This window comes from Furipterus horrens, unplaced genomic scaffold (assembly GCF_987537825.1).
Source record: "Furipterus horrens unplaced genomic scaffold, mFurHor1.1.pri manual_scaffold_5, whole genome shotgun sequence".
NCBI lineage: Eukaryota > Metazoa > Chordata > Mammalia > Chiroptera > Furipteridae > Furipterus > Furipterus horrens.
In genome coordinates, this window is record NW_028327175.1 from 44077928 (window position 1) to 44097048 (window position 19121).

A 19121-nucleotide genomic window follows, 5' to 3' on the forward strand; every position below is an offset into this window, starting at 1 on the left:
AAGGTAGAAGGAACATATAGTAATATTTATATATTCTTAATTGTGGTAAAATACTACAAAATAACATAAAATTTACCATCTTCACCATTTTAAGTGTGTAGTTCAGTGGCATTAAGTACATTCATTGTGCTGTACCATCACCACCATCCATTCACAGAACTTTTTTCATCTTTCAAAACTAAGTCTATATCCATTAAACAGTACCTCCCCATTACCCTTTTCCCTTTTGCCTGTGCCAGCCACCATTCTACTTTTGTCTCTGATTTTACTCTAGATACCTCATTTAAGTGGAATCATACCATTTGTCCTTTTAGTTAGTGGTTTATTTCACTTAGCATGATGTTTTCAAGGCTCATCTATGTTGTATCATGTGCCAGAATATCCTCCTCTTTGCAGGCCGAATAACATTCCATTGGGTATATATACCACATTTTGTTTATTCTTCTGTCAGTGGGCAGTGCTGCTACCCTTGGCTATTGCAAAAAATGCTACTATGAACATAGGTGTACAAATATCACTTCTAATTCCTCCTTTTAATTTTTTTGGGTAATATACCTAGAAGTGGAATTGTTGGATTGTGTGGTAAATTATAAATATTTTTAATTTTTTGAGCAACCACTATACTGTTTTCCATAGCAGCTGCATCATTGTACAGTGTTACCAATAGTGTACAAGGGTTCTCATTTCTCCACATCCTCACCAACACTTCGTTTTTTCTTTTTCCTTTTCTTTTTGGATAGTAGCCATCCTAATGGATGTGAGGTGGAGGAACATACTATTTCAACTTACTTTATTATAAAAGCTCCTTACTCCTTTGCCTTTAGATCTAGTATTCCAACTTTGTAACTTCAAAGTTTTCTGTTTCGCCTCATCTTCAGTGACTTGTGTGGCTTATAGAGTAGCATATTTGAATTAGTTTTATAGTAAGTACTCATTTGAAACAATCAGGAGTTAACTGAGATAGTATTGATGATAATAATAAAAGGAGTAGGGAACATAAAACAATTCATGGAATACTAAGTTAACTCAGAATTAATGGATTACTGAATCTGTAATTTACATTTATGAATGGCAGTCTAAAACCACCTTTATTCACTGTTAATACCATACTAGGAGTAGTAAAGTTATTGAGTTAGAATAATTAAAGCTAAACAAAAGTGATGCAAAATGAAGTTGTTTCTTTGTAACTAAAAGTTCAAAGTAAAGAGAGTAAATTTAAGTTTTAGTTGAAGCTAAGAAAATACAAAAAGGAAGTTAATTTTGTGCAAGGACAGTTGGTTAGCACTGCATGTGAATTTATTTAGCTATATGTTTTGTATTTTACAGATCTTTTTGGCTGAAAGGCAAATTGCTAGTGAAAACTAATATCAGAAATTAAATTCTGAAAATTAGGTTCCAGGATTTATTTCTGGATTAATACAGAATGCCTTCTTAAATAGCATTAATCATAATAATTGAGTAAAGAAAGCTTAAATTATATTCTTTATAGCAGGTTTACTAAGGTAGGGAAGTTGTTTATATGTTAGAGAATGTTTCTTTAAAAAGTATTGAAATACAGTAGTGTATTATTAAATCCTAAAGGGATACAAAATATTGATACATACTACAACATGAACCTTGAAACCTTGAAAACATTGTGCTGAGTGAAAGAAGCCAGTTACAAAGAAAATCACATATTATATGATTCCATTCATATGAAATGTCCAAAATAGGAAAATCTGTAGAGACAGAAAGTAGATTACTGGTCGCTTAGGAATTAAGGGATGAGGGGTAAATAAGGGGTTAAGGAACGGAGTGATAATTAATGGATATGGGTTGTTTTTGTTTTTTTTAAGCAGTGAAAATGTTCTAAAAGTGGTGATGTCTGTACATATTTGTATAATCTAAGAAACTTTAAATGAGTGTATTTTATGTTATGTAAATTATATCTCAATGAAGCTGTTAAAAAGTAAAGCTTTGAAACCCTATGATATTCGAAGAACCATCTTTCAGTTATTTGGACTATTTTAATTTTTCACCCAATTTTTCAGAAAATATTTTGACTGTTCAAATCACTTGAACTTTCTAATCATCCCAGGTCTGTAGGATATTAGCAAAGATTTTTCTCTAATGTTTGTATCGGAGAAAACAGACACAGAACACATAGGTTTTACTATAATAAATATGTCTCGAAGGCATATTCAGTTTCTACTGAATCACATAGTCTTTTATACTCATCTCTGTTAATAAGGGAATGGGAGCCAGATTGTCTGGGATATAGTCTAGGAGATAAATTTTAGTCTTTTAAGCACCCAGATTACATGGATCTTCGACCAATAAGACTGTAAATGAGGAGTAAATGTGAGCAGACCCATTATTTAACATAGCCATGGCATGGCTGTTAAGAACAGTACAGGTTTCGGGGTTGTGGGAGAGTGCTGTTGCCTTGGTGGGGTGAGGGTAACTTATCTATTGAAGTGATTTCAACCCATCTCTATTGTAGTACTCAGGACAGTGTATGGTTCATTGATTATGTATCTGTTTTTCTTAGATTGTGAGTTCTTGAGGGCAGGGGCCAAACTTGTCTTATTCAGCTTTGTTTCCTTACACCTATAGCCCTTTGGTTTTTAGGAAGCACTCCATAAATGTTAACAGACTGATGAGAGAAATTATGGGAAAGTACGAGCAAAGTGGGGATAATGGAAAGTTCAATGCTAGGTACTGGAAGATTAGCCTTGGAAATTTTGGTTACTGGTTATAAGCATCATAGACCCCTCAAAACCTTAAATGTTTTACTTTTTGCCAAGTTGATGTCAAATAAATTTAAAAATGACTGTATTTCTGTTTTTTAATTGTGTTTGAAGGTGGGTTATTTTATTTCTTTGGCTCTGTATTGTATGCCAAAATGAAATAATGAAACTTTTCATTTTGACAGCTTGAAATAACTGTGAATGTCCCAGATATAGGATTCATAACTGTTGATGAAAATCAGCTCTCAAACACAGATGTGACCACTCAGGAAATGAAAAAAGAAGAACACTTGAATGCATTATCAGTTGTAAGCATTCCATTTTAATATGTTTTATTTTTAATTCATTGTTTACTTTCAGAAGACTGGAAGTTTATTTTGAATACTTTAGGTTTAGAAGCAGTTCTTTGCTAATTTTTGTCATCTAGAGAGTTCTAAGTATGAGTAGTAGGAACTAGTAATAATCCATAGGTTTATCACTGATTGAAAAGTAGTGATATCTTTGTGTATGTGTGTGGATATGGTCCTTAATATCCTCATAGACTTATGTTGCATTAAATCTATACCAAATATAAATATTTTGGAATATATTTAATTGAATTTTGCTTGGCATTCTTTCTCATTTGGTTAGTATTTATTTTATTATTGCAAATGAAGACTTGGGATTAAAACTTTAAAAACAGCGTTATTAAGATATAATTCACACACCATATGGTTCACTCATTTAAAATGTACAATTCAATGGTTTTTAGTATACAGATATGAGCAAACATCATCACAGTTAATTCTAGAACATTTTCATCACTTCAAAAAGAAACTCCATACCCATTAGCAGTTGCTCCCCACTTCCTCCCATCCTTCCTCATGCCTAGTCAACCAGTCTACTTTCTATCTATAGATTTATCTATTCTGGATATTTCATATAAACAGACTCATATAACATGGTCTTTTGTGTCTGGCTTCTTTTACTTAGCATAATGTTTTCAAGGTTCATCATTGTAGCATGAATCAGTACTTCATGCCTTTTTGAGGTCATATAATTATTACATGCATATACCACATTTTGTTTATTCATTTGTTTATGTACGTTTAGGTTGTTTCCATCTTTTGGCTATTATAAGTAATTCTATAAATATTTGTGTACAAATTTCTGTATAGATATGTATTTTCATTTCTCTTGAGTATATTCCTAGGAGTGTAATTGCTGTGTCATATTATGACTGTGTAATCATTGAGCAATTAGCAAACGGTATTCCAAAGCTGCTGCACCAGTTCATATTCCCGCCAGCAGTGTATGAGGGTTCCAGTTTCTTCAGATCTTTGTCAGCATTTGTTATTTGACTTTCTGGATTGAACAGTCAGGTGGATGAGAAATGGTACCTCATTATCGTGTTGATTTGCATTCCTTAATGATTAATGAGATTTAGCATCTTCTCATGTACTTCTTGGCCATTTTTTTTTTAAGTTTTTTTGTTTTTTAAAAGATTTTATTCATTTAGTTTTAGAGAAAGGAGAAGGGAGGGAGAAAGAGAGGGAGAGAAACATCAGTTGTCTCTCTGGTTGCCTCTCGCATGCACCCAATCAGGAACCTGGCCCACAACCCAGGCATGTGCCCTGACTGGGAATCAAACCTGTGATCCTTTGGTTTGCAGGCTGGCATTCAATCCACTGAGCCACACCAGCCAGGCTGTTGTCATTTTAATGTTCATAGTTTTGGTCTTCTTTTTCTTAAGTAAGCCCCTTTGACATTTCATATAATAAAGGCTTGGTGATGATTAACTCCTTTAGCTTCACCTTGTCTGGGAAGCACTTCATCTGCCCTTCCTTTCTAAATGATAGCTTTGCTGGATAGAGTAATCTGGGTTGTAGGTCCTTGCTTCTCATCACTTTGAATGCTTCTTGCCAGCCGTTTCTTGTCTGCAAAATTTCTTTGGAGAAATCAACTGATAGTCTTATGGGAACTTCTTTCTAGGTAACTTTCTTCTTTTGCTGCTTTTAAGATTCTTTATTTATCTTTAACCTTTGGCATTTTAATTATGATGTGTCTTGGTGTGGTGTTTGGACCCAGCTTGTCTGGGACTCTGTGCTTCCTGGACTTGTATGTCTATTTCCTTTGCCTAGTTAGAGAAGTTTTCTTTCATTATTTTTCCAACTAAGTTTTCAGTTTCTTGCTCTTCCTCTTCTCTTTCTGGCACCCCTATGATTTGGATGTTGGCATTTTTAAAGTTGTCCCAGAGGTTCCTAAGCCTCCTTTTTTTTTTTCATTCTTGTTTCTTCTTTCTGTTCTGATTGTTTTTGTTCCAAATTGTTGATTTGAATCTTAGCTTCCTTTCCTTCGCTGTTGGTTCCCTGTATATTTTTCTTTTATTTCACTTTGTGTAACCTTCATTTCTTCCTTTATTTTGTGGCCATACTCCGTCATTTCTCTGAGCATCCTTATGACTAGTGTTTTGAATTCTGCATCTGGTAAATTGGCTATCTCTGTTTTATTTAGTTCTTTTTCTGGGATTTTGTTCTGTTCTTTCATTTGGACTGTATTTCATTGCCTCCTCAATTTGGCAGCCTCCCTGAGCTGCTTTTACTCCCTGTCTTGGTAGTGTGGCCTAAAGGCACCTCTAAATTGTGTGGGGCAGAGCCTTAGGTAATTGCCAGGATGGAGCCACCCACTTCACCACTTTGTGGTTCTATTTGTGGTGGGTGCTTGTAGAGGGGACAATGACGCTGCCTGGTTTCTGGTGATTTGCCTGGCACTCGCCCCATTCCCAGTCATTTCACCCACTTCCTGTATGGGATTGGCTGCCCTGGAGTTTGCATCCGTTCTAAGACCATTCAGGCCTTTTAAGAGGTGATAATCTGGCAGTTATTTCTGCCGCCCTAACCCCCTCTGGTTTGTATAGCCAGAGGTAATAGGGGTTTAGCTTCCCTGTGCTGGAACCTTGGGCTGTGCAGTCTGGCCTGGGGCTGGGATCTCCCACTCCCAGGGTATCCTTCCTGATTTTTATCCACCACACATGAATGTGGAACCGTCCGTTCTGCTACCGCTGCTGCTTGTCCGAGCCACACTGTCTCTCCTACACATCTGAATGAATGTGGCTTCTTTAAACCATTGGTTGTTGGACTTCCATATAGCTCCTTTCTCATTGTTATTTATTTTTGAGATCTGGTTGTAATTCTTTCTACGGTTGCATGAGGAGGCGAAGCTTGTCTCCCTACACCCCATCTTGACTGGAAGTTGGAATCCCTAAGTTATTATTTCTGATAGTTTTTAGTGGATTCCTCAGGATTTCCTACATACAAGGTCCTGACATATGTGAATAGAGATAGTTTTACTTTTGCCCTTCTGTACCAGTTTCCTAGGGCTGCTGTAACAAAGTGTTATGAACTGGGTGGCTTAACAGAAAGTTATTCTCTCAGGTCTGGAGGGCAGAATTCCAAAATCAAGGGGCTGTCAATGATGGCTCGTTCTGGAGGTTCTGAGGGAGGAACTGTCCCAGCCCTTATTTTACCCTCTGGCAGTTTCTGTGGTCCTTGTCATTGCTTGGCTTGTGGCAGCACAGTTCCAGCCTTTGCCTCCATTGCCATGGCTTGCTTTCTGTATGTGTGTCTATGTTTCTTCTCCTCTCATAAGGACACTAGTCATATTGGATTAGGGCCAACCCTAATCCTGTATGACCTCATTTTAACTTGATTACATCTACAAAGACCCTATTTCCTAATAAAGTCATGTTCATGGTATTGGGGGTTAGGACTTCAACATACCTTTTGGGGGGACAAAATTAAATTTACAGTACTTTTTAATTTAGATGTCCTTTATTTCTTTTGTTTGCCCAATTGCCCTGGCTAGAACCTCCAATACAATATTGAATAAAAGCGGTAAGAGTGGACATTCTTGTCTTGTTTCTGGTCTTAGGGAAAAGCATTTAGTCTTTTACCATTCACTTTGATATTAGGTATGCTTTTCTTAATAGATGCCCGTTATCAAATTGAAGAAGTTCCCTTCTATTTCTAGTTTGTGTATTTTATCATGAAAAGGTGTTAGAATTCTATGCTTTTTCTGTGTCTATTGAGATGGTCATGTGATTTTTGTTTTTTATTGTATTGATGTGATGATTAAATTTTGGATGTTACAAAAATTGCATCTGGGATACTCCTACTTGGTCATGACGTGTAATTTTTATATGTTGCTGGATTCAGTTTGCTAGTAATTTACTGACGATTTTTGTGTCCATACTCATATTAAATATTGGTCTATTTCTGTTATGAATCTGATCCCACGTTATTGTGTCAGAAGCTAAAGTCTTGCTCCTTTTAGAAGAAAGCCCTCTCTGCTGGGACGTGCAGGGAAAAGGGGCCCTGTTTTCCAGTAGTTTGAGGTGAAGTCTCTGCCTTGCTGAGCTGGGAGGAAGGAGGAGGAGAACAGTTTTTGTTCAAATATCAAGGGCTCTCACTTTTGTTACCAAATTTTCATCAGTTTTCTTGAATGGATGTTTCCTGTTCCAATGCCTTTAGGACCATTTCCAGAGGCTTCAATGGTCGTTTTTAAATAAATTTCACTGGTTTCAGTGGGGAGAAGATCAGCAGAGCTCCTCATGTTGTCATGCTGACTTTTTAATTTGTTAAAATTCATTTAAGTTTTAAGCTGCCTAGCAGTGTAAAGAAATTGCAGTGTTTTTCAGAACTTTGTTTTCATTAAGTCAAAACTAATGGCAGCTATGACTAAAGTTGAAGGATTATGAAAGTGAAGAAGTAAGAATGGTAGATGTATACTGCAATATAATGAGTAAAAATTTGCAGATAATACAAGGCCAAGGTAAAATAGAAAGCAAGAGACAAAAGAACTTGGCTTTTTAATTATTTGTTTTTGTTTATGAAATTCTATAAGGAATTATAATTAAGGGGTAAAACCAGTTTCCACTCCATTGTAATCTAAAGCACAGAAAGATCTCTACAACATAGAGCTTTTTGAGATACAGATCATGTATTTGGGAAAATACATAATTTATTACTCTTCCTCTTTTAGGAAATGACCACAGGTGAACATACCCAAGATGAAACAGGTAACTGTTAATAGGAAACTTAAAAACTACTTGGTTAACACTAGCATGGTGATTTAATAGTAGTGCTAGTTTGAAAATTAGTCATTTTGCTGGAGAGTTGAATAAAAAGATTCAGCTTTTGAATGTGCTATCTTTAGGAGAAAGGTGGATTTTGGAATGTTACTTTAGAAAATGACTTAAATGTTTAATAAAGATGTATTTATTTCCTCTGATCTGTATAGAGCATTTTTGAAGATATTATTTAATGGGTGGGAGGTGTTTGCAGTGAGTAAAAGGAAATAGTTGGTTTTATTTGTAGTATATGAGCTCAATAAAATATTGCCCTAGTAAGGGATTAGTAGTACAGAGGATATTGAAACTTGTTACCAGAGGATAAACATCTGAATTTTAAAACTTTTCTTAGTAAACAAACTTAAATTTCCAGATTCATTCTTCTGTTTTAATGTTGGTATATTTTCTCACAAGATACCAATAACGATGGAAGCACTGAAGCTGCCATAACTTTACTTACAATGGGAGATCTAGTGTTGCAGTCAGAGACCAGTACAGAACAGAGTGATGGTAAGAATGAAAGATAAGTCCTAAAAAAAAAATCTTTTAAAATCCAATTTTTAAGAAATTTATATCCACATTTGAGTAATAAGTGAATACCTGCCTTTTACATTTGAAGTTGGTACCACTTTGTTTTTTTCCAGGAAAGGTAATATGTATGCATTGATCCATCTAACTGCCCCTTTAGATGTAGTGGCCACCATTTCGAGATAGTGCACTTGGGTTTATTAAGAATAATTTATATTTGTGGAATAGTTACCTTTGTCATCATAAACCTCATTGGTTAACTGAGCTCATTGATCACTGGTTATTTTAAACATGTTTCTTTAGCAAAGGAGCTGCTTGTTTGGATGGTTTCACAAATACATGACTATCGAATACAGTATGAAGGGGCAGTAGCCATTAGTGATAGCATTTGGTTTAGAATGTTCTGTTTTTTGGACCAAGCCAAAGAACATCAACCCAGATTTTTAATATTTTAGGCTGACCTTACAGAGAAGCAATGGTCTTAATTATCTAAAATACATTCTACTGTAGTACATTAAATGTATAATTATGTTAATTATATCCTTGTTCATTGTTTTTACTGGTAATGAGTAGCCTGCCATTTATTTAGGTGTTAGACCTTTATATTTTTTTATTAAAATTAAAAAAAAAAATCCTCAACTGAGGATGTATTATTGATTTCAGAGCGAGAGGAAGGTGAGGGAGAAGCATCAATGTGAGAGAGAAATGTTGATCGGTGTCCTGTTGTACATGCTTGACTGGGGTCAGACCCGCAACCTGGGTATGTGCCCTGACCAAGGACTGAACTTGCAACCTTTTGGTGTATGGGACAACACTATTCAGCTGAGCCACCTGGCCAGGGCAGGTGTTAGATTTTTAGGCCCATAACTATATATTTATCAGAAAACTCTGATTTGTGTTCCTTGTAGGACTTTTTCCTTACTGGCAGGGTATTGCATTGGAGCATGTCACAAATCTCTAGAACATAAATACAGGTATTAAAAAATTGTAAATAAAGGTGATCCTATCTTGAAATTGAAATTTGTTAAGAGGTTATATAGTTACTGAAAATAACAAAAAGATTCATTTTACTTATAATAACATAAACATTTCAGTCTATAAGAATTATTAAATTTAGACTAGGTCAGATATCTAGCAAAAAGAGCAAACTTTAAAAACTATAGAATTTTGCAGTTGCTGAATGTTGGAGGACTTATTTTATTTCAATATCTATTTGCATTTTCTTTTTTTTTTTTTTCTGCAATAGGAGTACTTCCTGATGTTCATTCAAAGGATAAAAGCCATATTCCTTTTAACCCAGATAATGTCAGTCACAAAATTGTTCATGAATGTCAGGAGCTTTCTTTACCTGTCAATAGTATACCTCCTTTGTCTTTAGAAGAGAACAAGATTGTACTGGAGGAACAAAGTACTAAAGAAGAAATTGATTTAATGGAGACAGTAAAGAAAAATGCCGTATCAACCAGGTTTATTTTGCTTTATTAAAATTATTCTTTTGAGTTTTACTAAAAAAATATACTATTCAATTACTAAGTGTATTTAAACCAACCATTAATTTAGTTAATAGCTTTGAATAATACTTGTATAAATGTAAAGTAAGCAGTGCTAATTTCTCACCTTTTAACGTTCATTTTAGCTTAATGTTTTGCATATTAAAATTACTGCAATATGTCCTTTTGAAGCTTTAGTAAAGTATTTTTATGTCATAGTCTCTGTTGTACAAACATGGTCCAATTTCTCTTCCCTTCTCAATATGTTTAGTAAAGTTACTACCACATAATTTTAGCATTAAGAAATGAAACTTATAGACAATGTGGCTCCTTAGAAGGTGGCACATAACTGTTTCAGTCCTAGACAGAATGTGTCAGTGTGAGAGAATTCGTACAAGGTTGACAGACTTCTCTTTTTTCCCCTTCTTTTTCTAGAAAAACAGCTTCCAAAGTGACCAGTAATTTGAGAATGAGAAGTAGATTTGCCAAGCCTAAGCCCAATCTTAAAAAGATTTTAGGGACCAACAGATTCAGTGCTCATCAGGAGGTTCCCAGTTTGTTTTTAACCAAAGGAGAAGTGGAAATTCAAAGAGGTAAATTTTATTATTCCCTTTCAAGTTATAAAATTACTTCTATGCAAGAAATTGCCTTAACATTTCAAATGGAATATTCAGTTGTTAAGCTTAGTTTAACTTACTATTAATTTCAAACATGCAAAAGGTAGAATGAGCTATAAAATAAATACCTATAGATCCACCAGTTGGTTTCAGTAATTATTACCATTTTGCTATATTTACTTAATCTAACTTTCTTTTCATATATATTTTTTCTGTGTGTGTGTGTATGTGTACATGAATATTCAAGCACATTTTTCTTAGAAAGATATACATGCATGTGGCGAAAAAGAAGACAGTGCCCTAAAGGCATACAGTTTTAAAAACTCCCTTCTCCTTTGGTTCCCAGCTTTCTAACCCTACTTCTAGTGGTAAACTGCTCGTAACAGTTTTTATTGTAGGGTTCCAGAAATGTTTTATACACAGAAGCATCCAATGAGGGTGTGTGTGTACGAATACACACACACAAACGTGTATATATATATATATATGTATATGTGTGTATATATACAAGGTTTGTCTGGAAAAAGTCCAGCCATTGTTAATATAATGAGAACGGTTTGCACGACATTGATGTAACCTGGCAGCCAAGGAGAGTGGACTGGAATGCACATGCATTAACAATGATGACTTCACTGCACTAGTCAGTGGGGGCGGTAGACACCATTGAGTGAGCAAGTGTACTGTGTGGCCATCATATTCAAAATGAGTAGAGCAACGAATTTGCATCGAATTTTGTGTTAAGCTTGAATCTTAACACAGAATCTGTGGAATCTATTTGGATGATTCAGAAGGCCACAGCTATGGACAACTGGTGATTGGCAGCTTCATGACAATGCACCTGTTCATGCACCACATCATGTGCACAGTTTTTTGGTGAAACATCACATCATTCAGGTGACTCAGCCCCCTTATAGCCGAGGGTTGGCACCCTGCGACTCCTGGCTTTTCCCAAAACTAAAATCACCTTTGAAAGGGAAGAGATTGCAGACTGTTGATTAGATTCAGGAAAATACGATGAGGCAGCTGATGGTGATTGGGAGAACTGTGTGCGGTCCCAAGGTGCCTATTTTGAAGAGGACTGAGGCGTCATTCTCTTATGTGCAGCGTTTCTTATATCTTCTTCAATAAATGTGTCTTTTTCATATTACATGGCTGGATACCTTCTGGACAGGTCTCGTATATGTATATTCCTTCCAGAAAGAGTAAAAATGTATGCTAGCTGTACACTATTTAGCACTTTTTAGAATAAGTTTTATTGAGATAATTCATGTACTATACAATTCACCCTTTTAAAATGTACAAGTTGGTGGTGTTTGATATGTCTACCAAGATTGTATTAAACTTTGTATATTGTGTGTAGAAGATCTGGATAGTTAGCATTGTCTTTTCTCTGTTCTGGGATTCTTGATTTCTGGGATTTCTCTTTCAACCAGCAGAGCCTATGGTTCAGTTAGTTAATTCAGTTAGCTCTCTCATTATGCAGGCTCAAGATATCTTTTCCGTATAGAAGCCATTTTTTCCCCCTTTGTGACATTTTTCTTTGTAGAACAGCTCCTTCCCCAGTACCTTTCCCAAGGTGGAACTAGCCAGACCTCATGTATATCCACTTCTAAATCTCTTTTGTTTGTGGGTTTAATTATACTGCTATTACCATAATGTGGAGATACAATTATTGTGCTTAGCAGGAGTGGAATATGTGTAGTACAGGATTCAGCAGTCAAAAATCTCATGGCCAGGACTACCCTTCTGCCCTGTGAATAAACTTGCTTTTTGGAGTAAGAGATGTTTGGAAGAGCCACTATATAGTGATCTGTCTTTGAAGAGTAAATCTATTTCTAATATGGAGATCTTAGCTGTGCTATTTTGGACTTTATCTTAAATGTTTTTTATTTAAGAAATGGAGAAAAATGCTTCTAAAGCAACAGGATTAGAAGATAAAAACCTTGGATCAGTTGCAACAGCAGAGAGTAAGGAGCAGAACACTTTGGCACATGTACATGGTGTTGAAGCTACCAGTATTTTGCAGGAAGCAAGCATAACTGAAAGGTAAAAGAGGAAAGATTGCAGGATTTGGTTTCTATTCTGTTTCAACTATGAATTTGATTTAAAAAAATAAACAGGTTCTGTTGCATTAAATATAACATTAAGTTTAAAAAACAGGAAATTAGATGGATTTGACATACCTAGCTATAAACATTATTTTGTGGTTGTCTGCATGATTTTAAATACATACTGAAACTCTAATACATACTAATTTCTCTTTCAGAAAGGAAGATCAAGGTCAGGGATCTCAAGATGTTCACATATTGTCATTTGCTCCAATTGTTTCCTCTGAGACAAGCTCCCACACACTTGGTTTGGATAGAAGTTTTGGTGAGAGTTCTGTGGGAGAGCCCCTGAGAAAGGACTCGAATGAAGACAATGTGCCAGAGGTAAGAGATGAAAAATATAACAAGTGGTGGCTATGGGTTTGTTCCTCATTTATATTATATTTGTACAATATAAACACAATAAACCTTACCCTCTTTAGTGTGCAATTCTGTAAGTTTTTTTTTTAAGTATATTTTATTGATTATGTTGTTACAGTAGTTGCAATTTTTTTCCCCCTTTGCGCCCCTCTGCTCAGTACCCCTCTTCCCTCCAGCAATCCCACCCCCCCTTAGTTCCTGCCCATGGGGCGTGCATATAAATTCTTTGGCTTCACCCTTTCCTATATTATTCTTAACTTCCTCCTGTCTATTTTGTATCAACTGATTATGCTTCTTAATCCCTGCACCATATCGCCATTTCCCCCCCTCCCCCCTCCCAGCTGATAACCCTCCAAATGATCCCCATACCTATGATTCTGTTCCTATTCTGGTTTGCTTAGTTGGATTTTGTTTTTATTTTTTAGATTTGGTTGTTGATGGTTGTGAGTTTGTTGTCATTTTAGTGTTCATAGTTTTGATCTTTTTTTCTTAAGTAAGCCCCTTTGACATTTCATATAATAATGGTTTGACGATGATGAACTCCTTTAGCTTTACTCTGTCTGGGAAGCACTTCATCTGCCCTTCCATTCCAGATGATAGCTTTGCTGGATAGAGTAATCTTGGTTGTAGGTCCTTGCTTTTCGTCACATTGAGTACTTCTTGCCAGTCCCTTCTTGCCTGCAAAGTGTCTTTTGAGAAATCAGCTGGTAGTTTTATAGGCACCCCTTTGTAGACAACTCTCTGCTTCTCTCTTGCTGCTTTTAGGATTCTCTCTTTATCTTTCATCTTTGGCATTTTAATCATGTTGGGTCTTGGTGTGGTCCCCTCTGGGTCCAGCTCACCTGGGACTCTCCATGCTTCCTTGACTTGTATGTCTATTTCCTTCGCAAAATTTTGGAAGTTTTCCTCCATTACTTTTTCACATAAGTTTTCAATTTCTTGCTCTTCCTCTTTTCCTTCTGGCACCCCCATGATTCAGATGTTGGCACGCTAAAGTTGTCTCAGAGGTTCCCAAGCCTCTCATTTTTTTCAGTTCTTGTTTCCTCATTTTGTACTGGTTGACAGTTTTTTTCTTCCTTTTGTTCCAAATCATTGATTTGAACCCCAGTTTTCTTCCCTTCACCATTGGTTTTGTGTGGATTTTCCTTTGTTTCACTGAGCATAGCCTTCACTTCTCTTATGTGTTTGCCATACTCAGGGATATCTGTCAAGCCTCTGAGCATCTTTATCACCAGTGTTTGGAATTCTGTCTGTTAGGTTGGCTGTCTTCTCATCTGTTAGGTTGGCTATCTCCTCGTCATTTAGTTCTCCCACTGGAACCTTGATCTGTTCCCTCTTTTGGGCCATACTTCTCTGTCTCCTCATTCTGACAGGCTCCTGTGTGTGTTTGCCTCTGAATCCCAGGTAGAGCTGTCGCTCCTGTTACGTTGTAGGGGCGGAGCGTTAGGGACTCGTCAGTACAGGGCAACCTGTTTCACCATGTTGTGGCACTGTTTGTGGGAGACAGGTCCGAGAGAGAACAATGCCGCTTGCCCAGCACCCACCCCTTTTCCAGGCATTTCTTCCACTACCGTATGGGACTGGTGCCTCTCTAGCTGTTGCCCTGGCCATTGTTCCCAGAGTGGGTGGGTCTGCGGACGTTCTAGGACCGTGGGGGCCCTTTAAACAAGTGGACTCTGGTGAGAGACCAGCAGTTTCTTCCTCTGCCCCAACCCCCACTGGTCTGCACAGTCAGAAGCAATGAGGCTTCATTTTCCCCAGTGCTGGGACTGTGAACTGTGTGGTCTGGTGAGGAGCTAGGAACGCTCCCCTGGTGTCCCCCCTGACTTTTTAAAACGTGTGACTGTGCTTTCCGCTGGCCTGCTGCTGTTGTCGCCACTGCCACCATTACACCATGTCCTCTCTGCCCTGACTCTGCCCCTCCTACCTGTCTGGATGAGTATTTCTTCTTTATATCTTAGTTGGTTGGACTTCCATGCAGTTTGATTTTCTGAAAGTTCTGGTTGTTTCTAATTTTGAGGTAGTTGTATTCTTTCTTAGTTGTGGAGGGAGATGCAGTGTGTCTGTCTACACCTCCATCTTGGCTGGAAGTCCAGTTCTTAAGTTTTGATAAACATATAGTCATGTGACTTAATATCTGAACAGCTTCATCAACCCACCAAATTCTCCAGTACCCTTTTTGAGTCACCCTGTCTTGCCACCCACAGCCCCTGGCAACCACTGATATGTTTTCCCTTTGCAAGAATGTACTGTGATAAAATTTTCATTGTGTTTTAGTCTCTGGAGCATAGAGATAAACTAGCCAATACCTAGCTTTGTTGTAGCAGCTTTGAAAAGGGAAGTGTTTTGTACACAGAGAATTCACCTCTTACTTCTTAGCCCCTGGATCTGGAAGTTCATGTGCAGAGCAAGCATTTATTGAGATGTTATTATTACATATCCAACATTGTATGAGATATGGGTATACAAAGTTGTGGGGAGTCAGTGAGTAAATGAATACACTCAGTCTGAAAGGTGCTATGAAAGAGAGATGCACAAGACTGTAGGAGTGAGTGGTCCTCAGTGGAATCCAGTGAATTCAATCTCTGGAAGCAATAGAGCCCAGGCATTAGCGTATGTATTTAAAGTTCCCAGTACTGAGGGAATCCTTGATCTGGAACAAGTATGAATTTACCAGTTAAAGGGAGAGGAGCATATATAAAGAACACATGTGAAACAGCATGACATGTTCAGGGACCACAAGTCATTATGAGGAATATAAATGAAGAAAATGGTTAGAGATAAAGTTAGATAGGTACCCTGGGGACAGATCATAAAAGGAATTTTTATGAATTGCTGAGGAGTTTGGACTACGTTCATATTAATGGGGTTTTCCCCACTCTCCACCATTTTAAAAATTTTGAAATAATTTCAAACTTGGGGAAAAGTTCCATGACTCTTACATAGAACTCTTATATACACCCTTTAATGGGGTCTATTCATTGTTAACATTTTGCCTCATTTGTTCTTTCTCTCTTGTCTGCCTGTCTTGCTCTCTATCTCTATAGATACTTTAAAAAAACTGAACCATTTGAAAGTCAAGTTTGTAGACATAAGCCTTCATCCACAAACACTCCAGCTTTTATCTGATAAGAACAAAGACATTCTCATACAGATACCAGTACTGTTGTCACACTTAAGGTTACCATACTATCTAACACTGATTTAATAATATGTGATATACAGTTCCAGCCAAGGCTTTTGCATTGCATTTAATTGTCATTTCTTCTTACTTTTAATCTAGAGTAGTTCTCTTGTCCTTTTCCATTTTTTTGTGAATCTGACACTTTAAAAGAGCCTACATTCTAGATTTTAAAAATGTTTCCTCATTATTAGATTCAGGTTAAACATTTTTTTGGCAAGATTGCTACATATAAGATACTGTTTCTTTTGCATCACATGGAAGACATATATCAATTTGTCTCATTGTTGGTGATGCTGATTGATCACTTGGCTAAAATGGTGCCTGCCAGATTTCTCCATTTCAATAGCATCTTTTCTAATTATTAAGTAATTTGTCAAATGAAACCCAGCAGCGTCATAAGTGGTAGTTTTAGTGTACATTGATGATTCTTGCCTGAGTCAAATTTTGTGGGTTATAAAGTGAAGGCTTTCAGATATTAAACATTAGGGAATTATAATCAGAATTACATTTTAGAGAAAATAGTGTTTGCAATTTTGTGAAAAAACAATGGGAGGGAGCCATGCTGAAGGCAAGGAGACGAGTTGGCCTTCATTGAGGTGTCACCTACTACTAGTACAATGGCTGCTGTGATGAGGATGCTGAGGGGCTGAGGGGTTTGGAGCTCCCTTTCCTGCGACTTCAAAATCATTTCATAGACTACACATAATTAGCAATTTAGTCAGAATTCCTTTGTGTGTTATGTATATATTTATTTAAATTAGTCAAAAGTTTATTGGTACAAGTAAAAGTTTCAAAACCCTTGAAAAATTGCATATAGTTAGATAAATTGTTGAGTTTTGAAATAACTGTTTACTGTATGAAATTGTCAGGAAAACTTTTTAAAACCGAGATTTGGTTAACTTTAGTCTTTCATTTTACTTTTCATCGCAGTGTACGCCAACTAGTATTCCAGAAGTCCAACAAGAGAATGTAATCAGTCCTCAAGATTTAACAGGTATGATAACCTGCTTCAATAAAGTACCATAAACCTAACAGTATGATTTTTTACCCCCACCCCATACTTGACTTTAAATTTTAAAAAGTAGAACAACTTGAAATGTTTTGTGTATAACTTTTGTTGCTCAAAATTATAAACCTCCATAGTAAATCATCTTTATATCCTTTACAAAATTGCTTTTTATTTTTTTGATTGTACTTCAGTTTTTATTCTTGGTGATAAGTTGTTTTGAGACTTTAGAAAGGAAATTAATTGATTTTCTGTTCTTTCATGGTTCAGTTTTTCATTACTAACTTTTAAACTTTGATAGTGAATCTAGTTGCTAATGTACATCATGATGGGGAAGAAGAACAAGCATTCATTTTAACTCTGGTGGAAATTCCAACCAATGCAGTAGAAGAATTTACTGATACCACCACACAGCTAATGCCAAACCCTTTACTGCCAGCACCCATATTGGTCAAATCAGTGACTATAGGAGAAAAGGGTGACATGAGGTAATGAATAAGCTAAACTGTTTTTGCTAGTATGAAAGCTGCTCTATGATTCAAATAGTATTGCTTGGAATGAGCCATTTACCAACATTATTTGTAATTGTCCTAGATATGTTATTTAGTAATTATGTAGTAAATTTGAGAAGAAATCATTTATTTTTTATTTGGTGAAGATGTCATTTAAATGTATAATATAATCTTTTGTATGAAACTTGTTTGATATTTTATGTATTTCAAAAGCTAAAAACACTTAGCAATCTGAATCATAAAATGGTATCCATTAAAGATATGGTTACTTGGTAAACATTTATATATATTTTAAATTCTGAAATGAATATACATTCACCAAAAGTTGCAAAAATAGGAGAGAGAGAACATTTTTGTATACTTCTGATACTCATTTCAGTTCTTTATTGTAGAATTCTTAAGTTGTATTTTAATAGTCATAGATTAAGATGCTTAATTGTCTATTAACACGAGAAATTGAAGGCTTTTATATTAGAGACATTTTAGATTAAAATTTAACTTTTCAGAGAAGAAAGACATTTTTTATATCTTAGATTTAATTCAATATTATGGAATTTAAGTTCAAGCCTTTAAGTATTAAAATAGCTCAAAACTAACGTTTCTGTGGTCATGGCAACGTATATGCTAGTTACTTTGAAGTGGTTTTGGCAGGTTTTCATTGGAATAAGCTAGCTCAGCCTACAAACTCATTAAATTACTGCTAATTCACTGATTTAATATTAATATGTATGTATTTTCTTTATAGTATGAGTTTTCCAGTAACTTCAGTTGATCAGGATGCCACATGTTTATCTAATTTTGGAAGTGATGATTCTGAGAAGCCTTCTGCTAATTTGGATTTTATATCTAGGAAGAGATTTCATTGTAGGCCTGATGAAAGTGATCATGTTCCTTCTGCCAAAAAATATTCACTCACTTCAAGAGACAATTGTCAAAAATATAGTTCTGAGGTAAGAGAGTCTTTAAGTAGGATGGCCATATTACAACAGATCTATTTTTTTTTCTTCCCCCCTTTAGATTCTTTATATAAAGATAGTTCTCATACTTTTCACCATAAATAATTCGGGGAAAACTGGTTTTGTATTTCCACTTTCAACCTGTTCTACATGAAAATTGATGCACATTAATCAGGAACTCTATTCCCAGCTCTTTATCATTAGCTAAAAAGAAGGCCAAAAGTTCTGTTGTTTTTTGTTTTTTGTTTTTAATATATATTTAATAATATGGAAAAAAGATTATAGAACATTACTATATGGAAAATTAAGTCTTTGGTTTTTAATACACCATTTAAAAAAGATAGATGTACCTTGATGAAAAGTATAATGTCTGTTGGGCTAATTTGTTATTTTTATTTTCTAAACCTTGTTTTCACATTTTAACAATAAAAATTGATTATAAAAGTCAAAGTTTTAAATTCTAGAATGCACAAATACTGCATTCAGATAGACATACAAACCATTTTTATTTTTTATTTTTTTGT

At 35.7% G+C, this 19121-nt stretch overlaps 1 protein-coding gene across 1 annotated transcript in view; it reads left to right on the forward strand.

Moving 5' to 3' along the window:
• BDP1 (BDP1 general transcription factor IIIB subunit) overlaps nt 1-19121 on the forward strand; it is a 95042-nt gene that overhangs the window by 66283 nt on the left and 9638 nt on the right. Inside the window, exons 26-35 of the mRNA XM_090276365.1 lie at nt 2915-3037; nt 7749-7785; nt 8251-8346; nt 9611-9830; nt 10290-10447; nt 12367-12517; nt 12738-12903; nt 17054-17117; nt 17431-17617; nt 18387-18591. Of these exons, the coding sequence (XP_090132491.1) occupies nt 2915-3037; nt 7749-7785; nt 8251-8346; nt 9611-9830; nt 10290-10447; nt 12367-12517; nt 12738-12903; nt 17054-17117; nt 17431-17617; nt 18387-18591 (1407 nt within the window). The remainder of the gene's footprint in view (nt 1-2914; nt 3038-7748; nt 7786-8250; nt 8347-9610; nt 9831-10289; nt 10448-12366; nt 12518-12737; nt 12904-17053; nt 17118-17430; nt 17618-18386; nt 18592-19121) is intronic.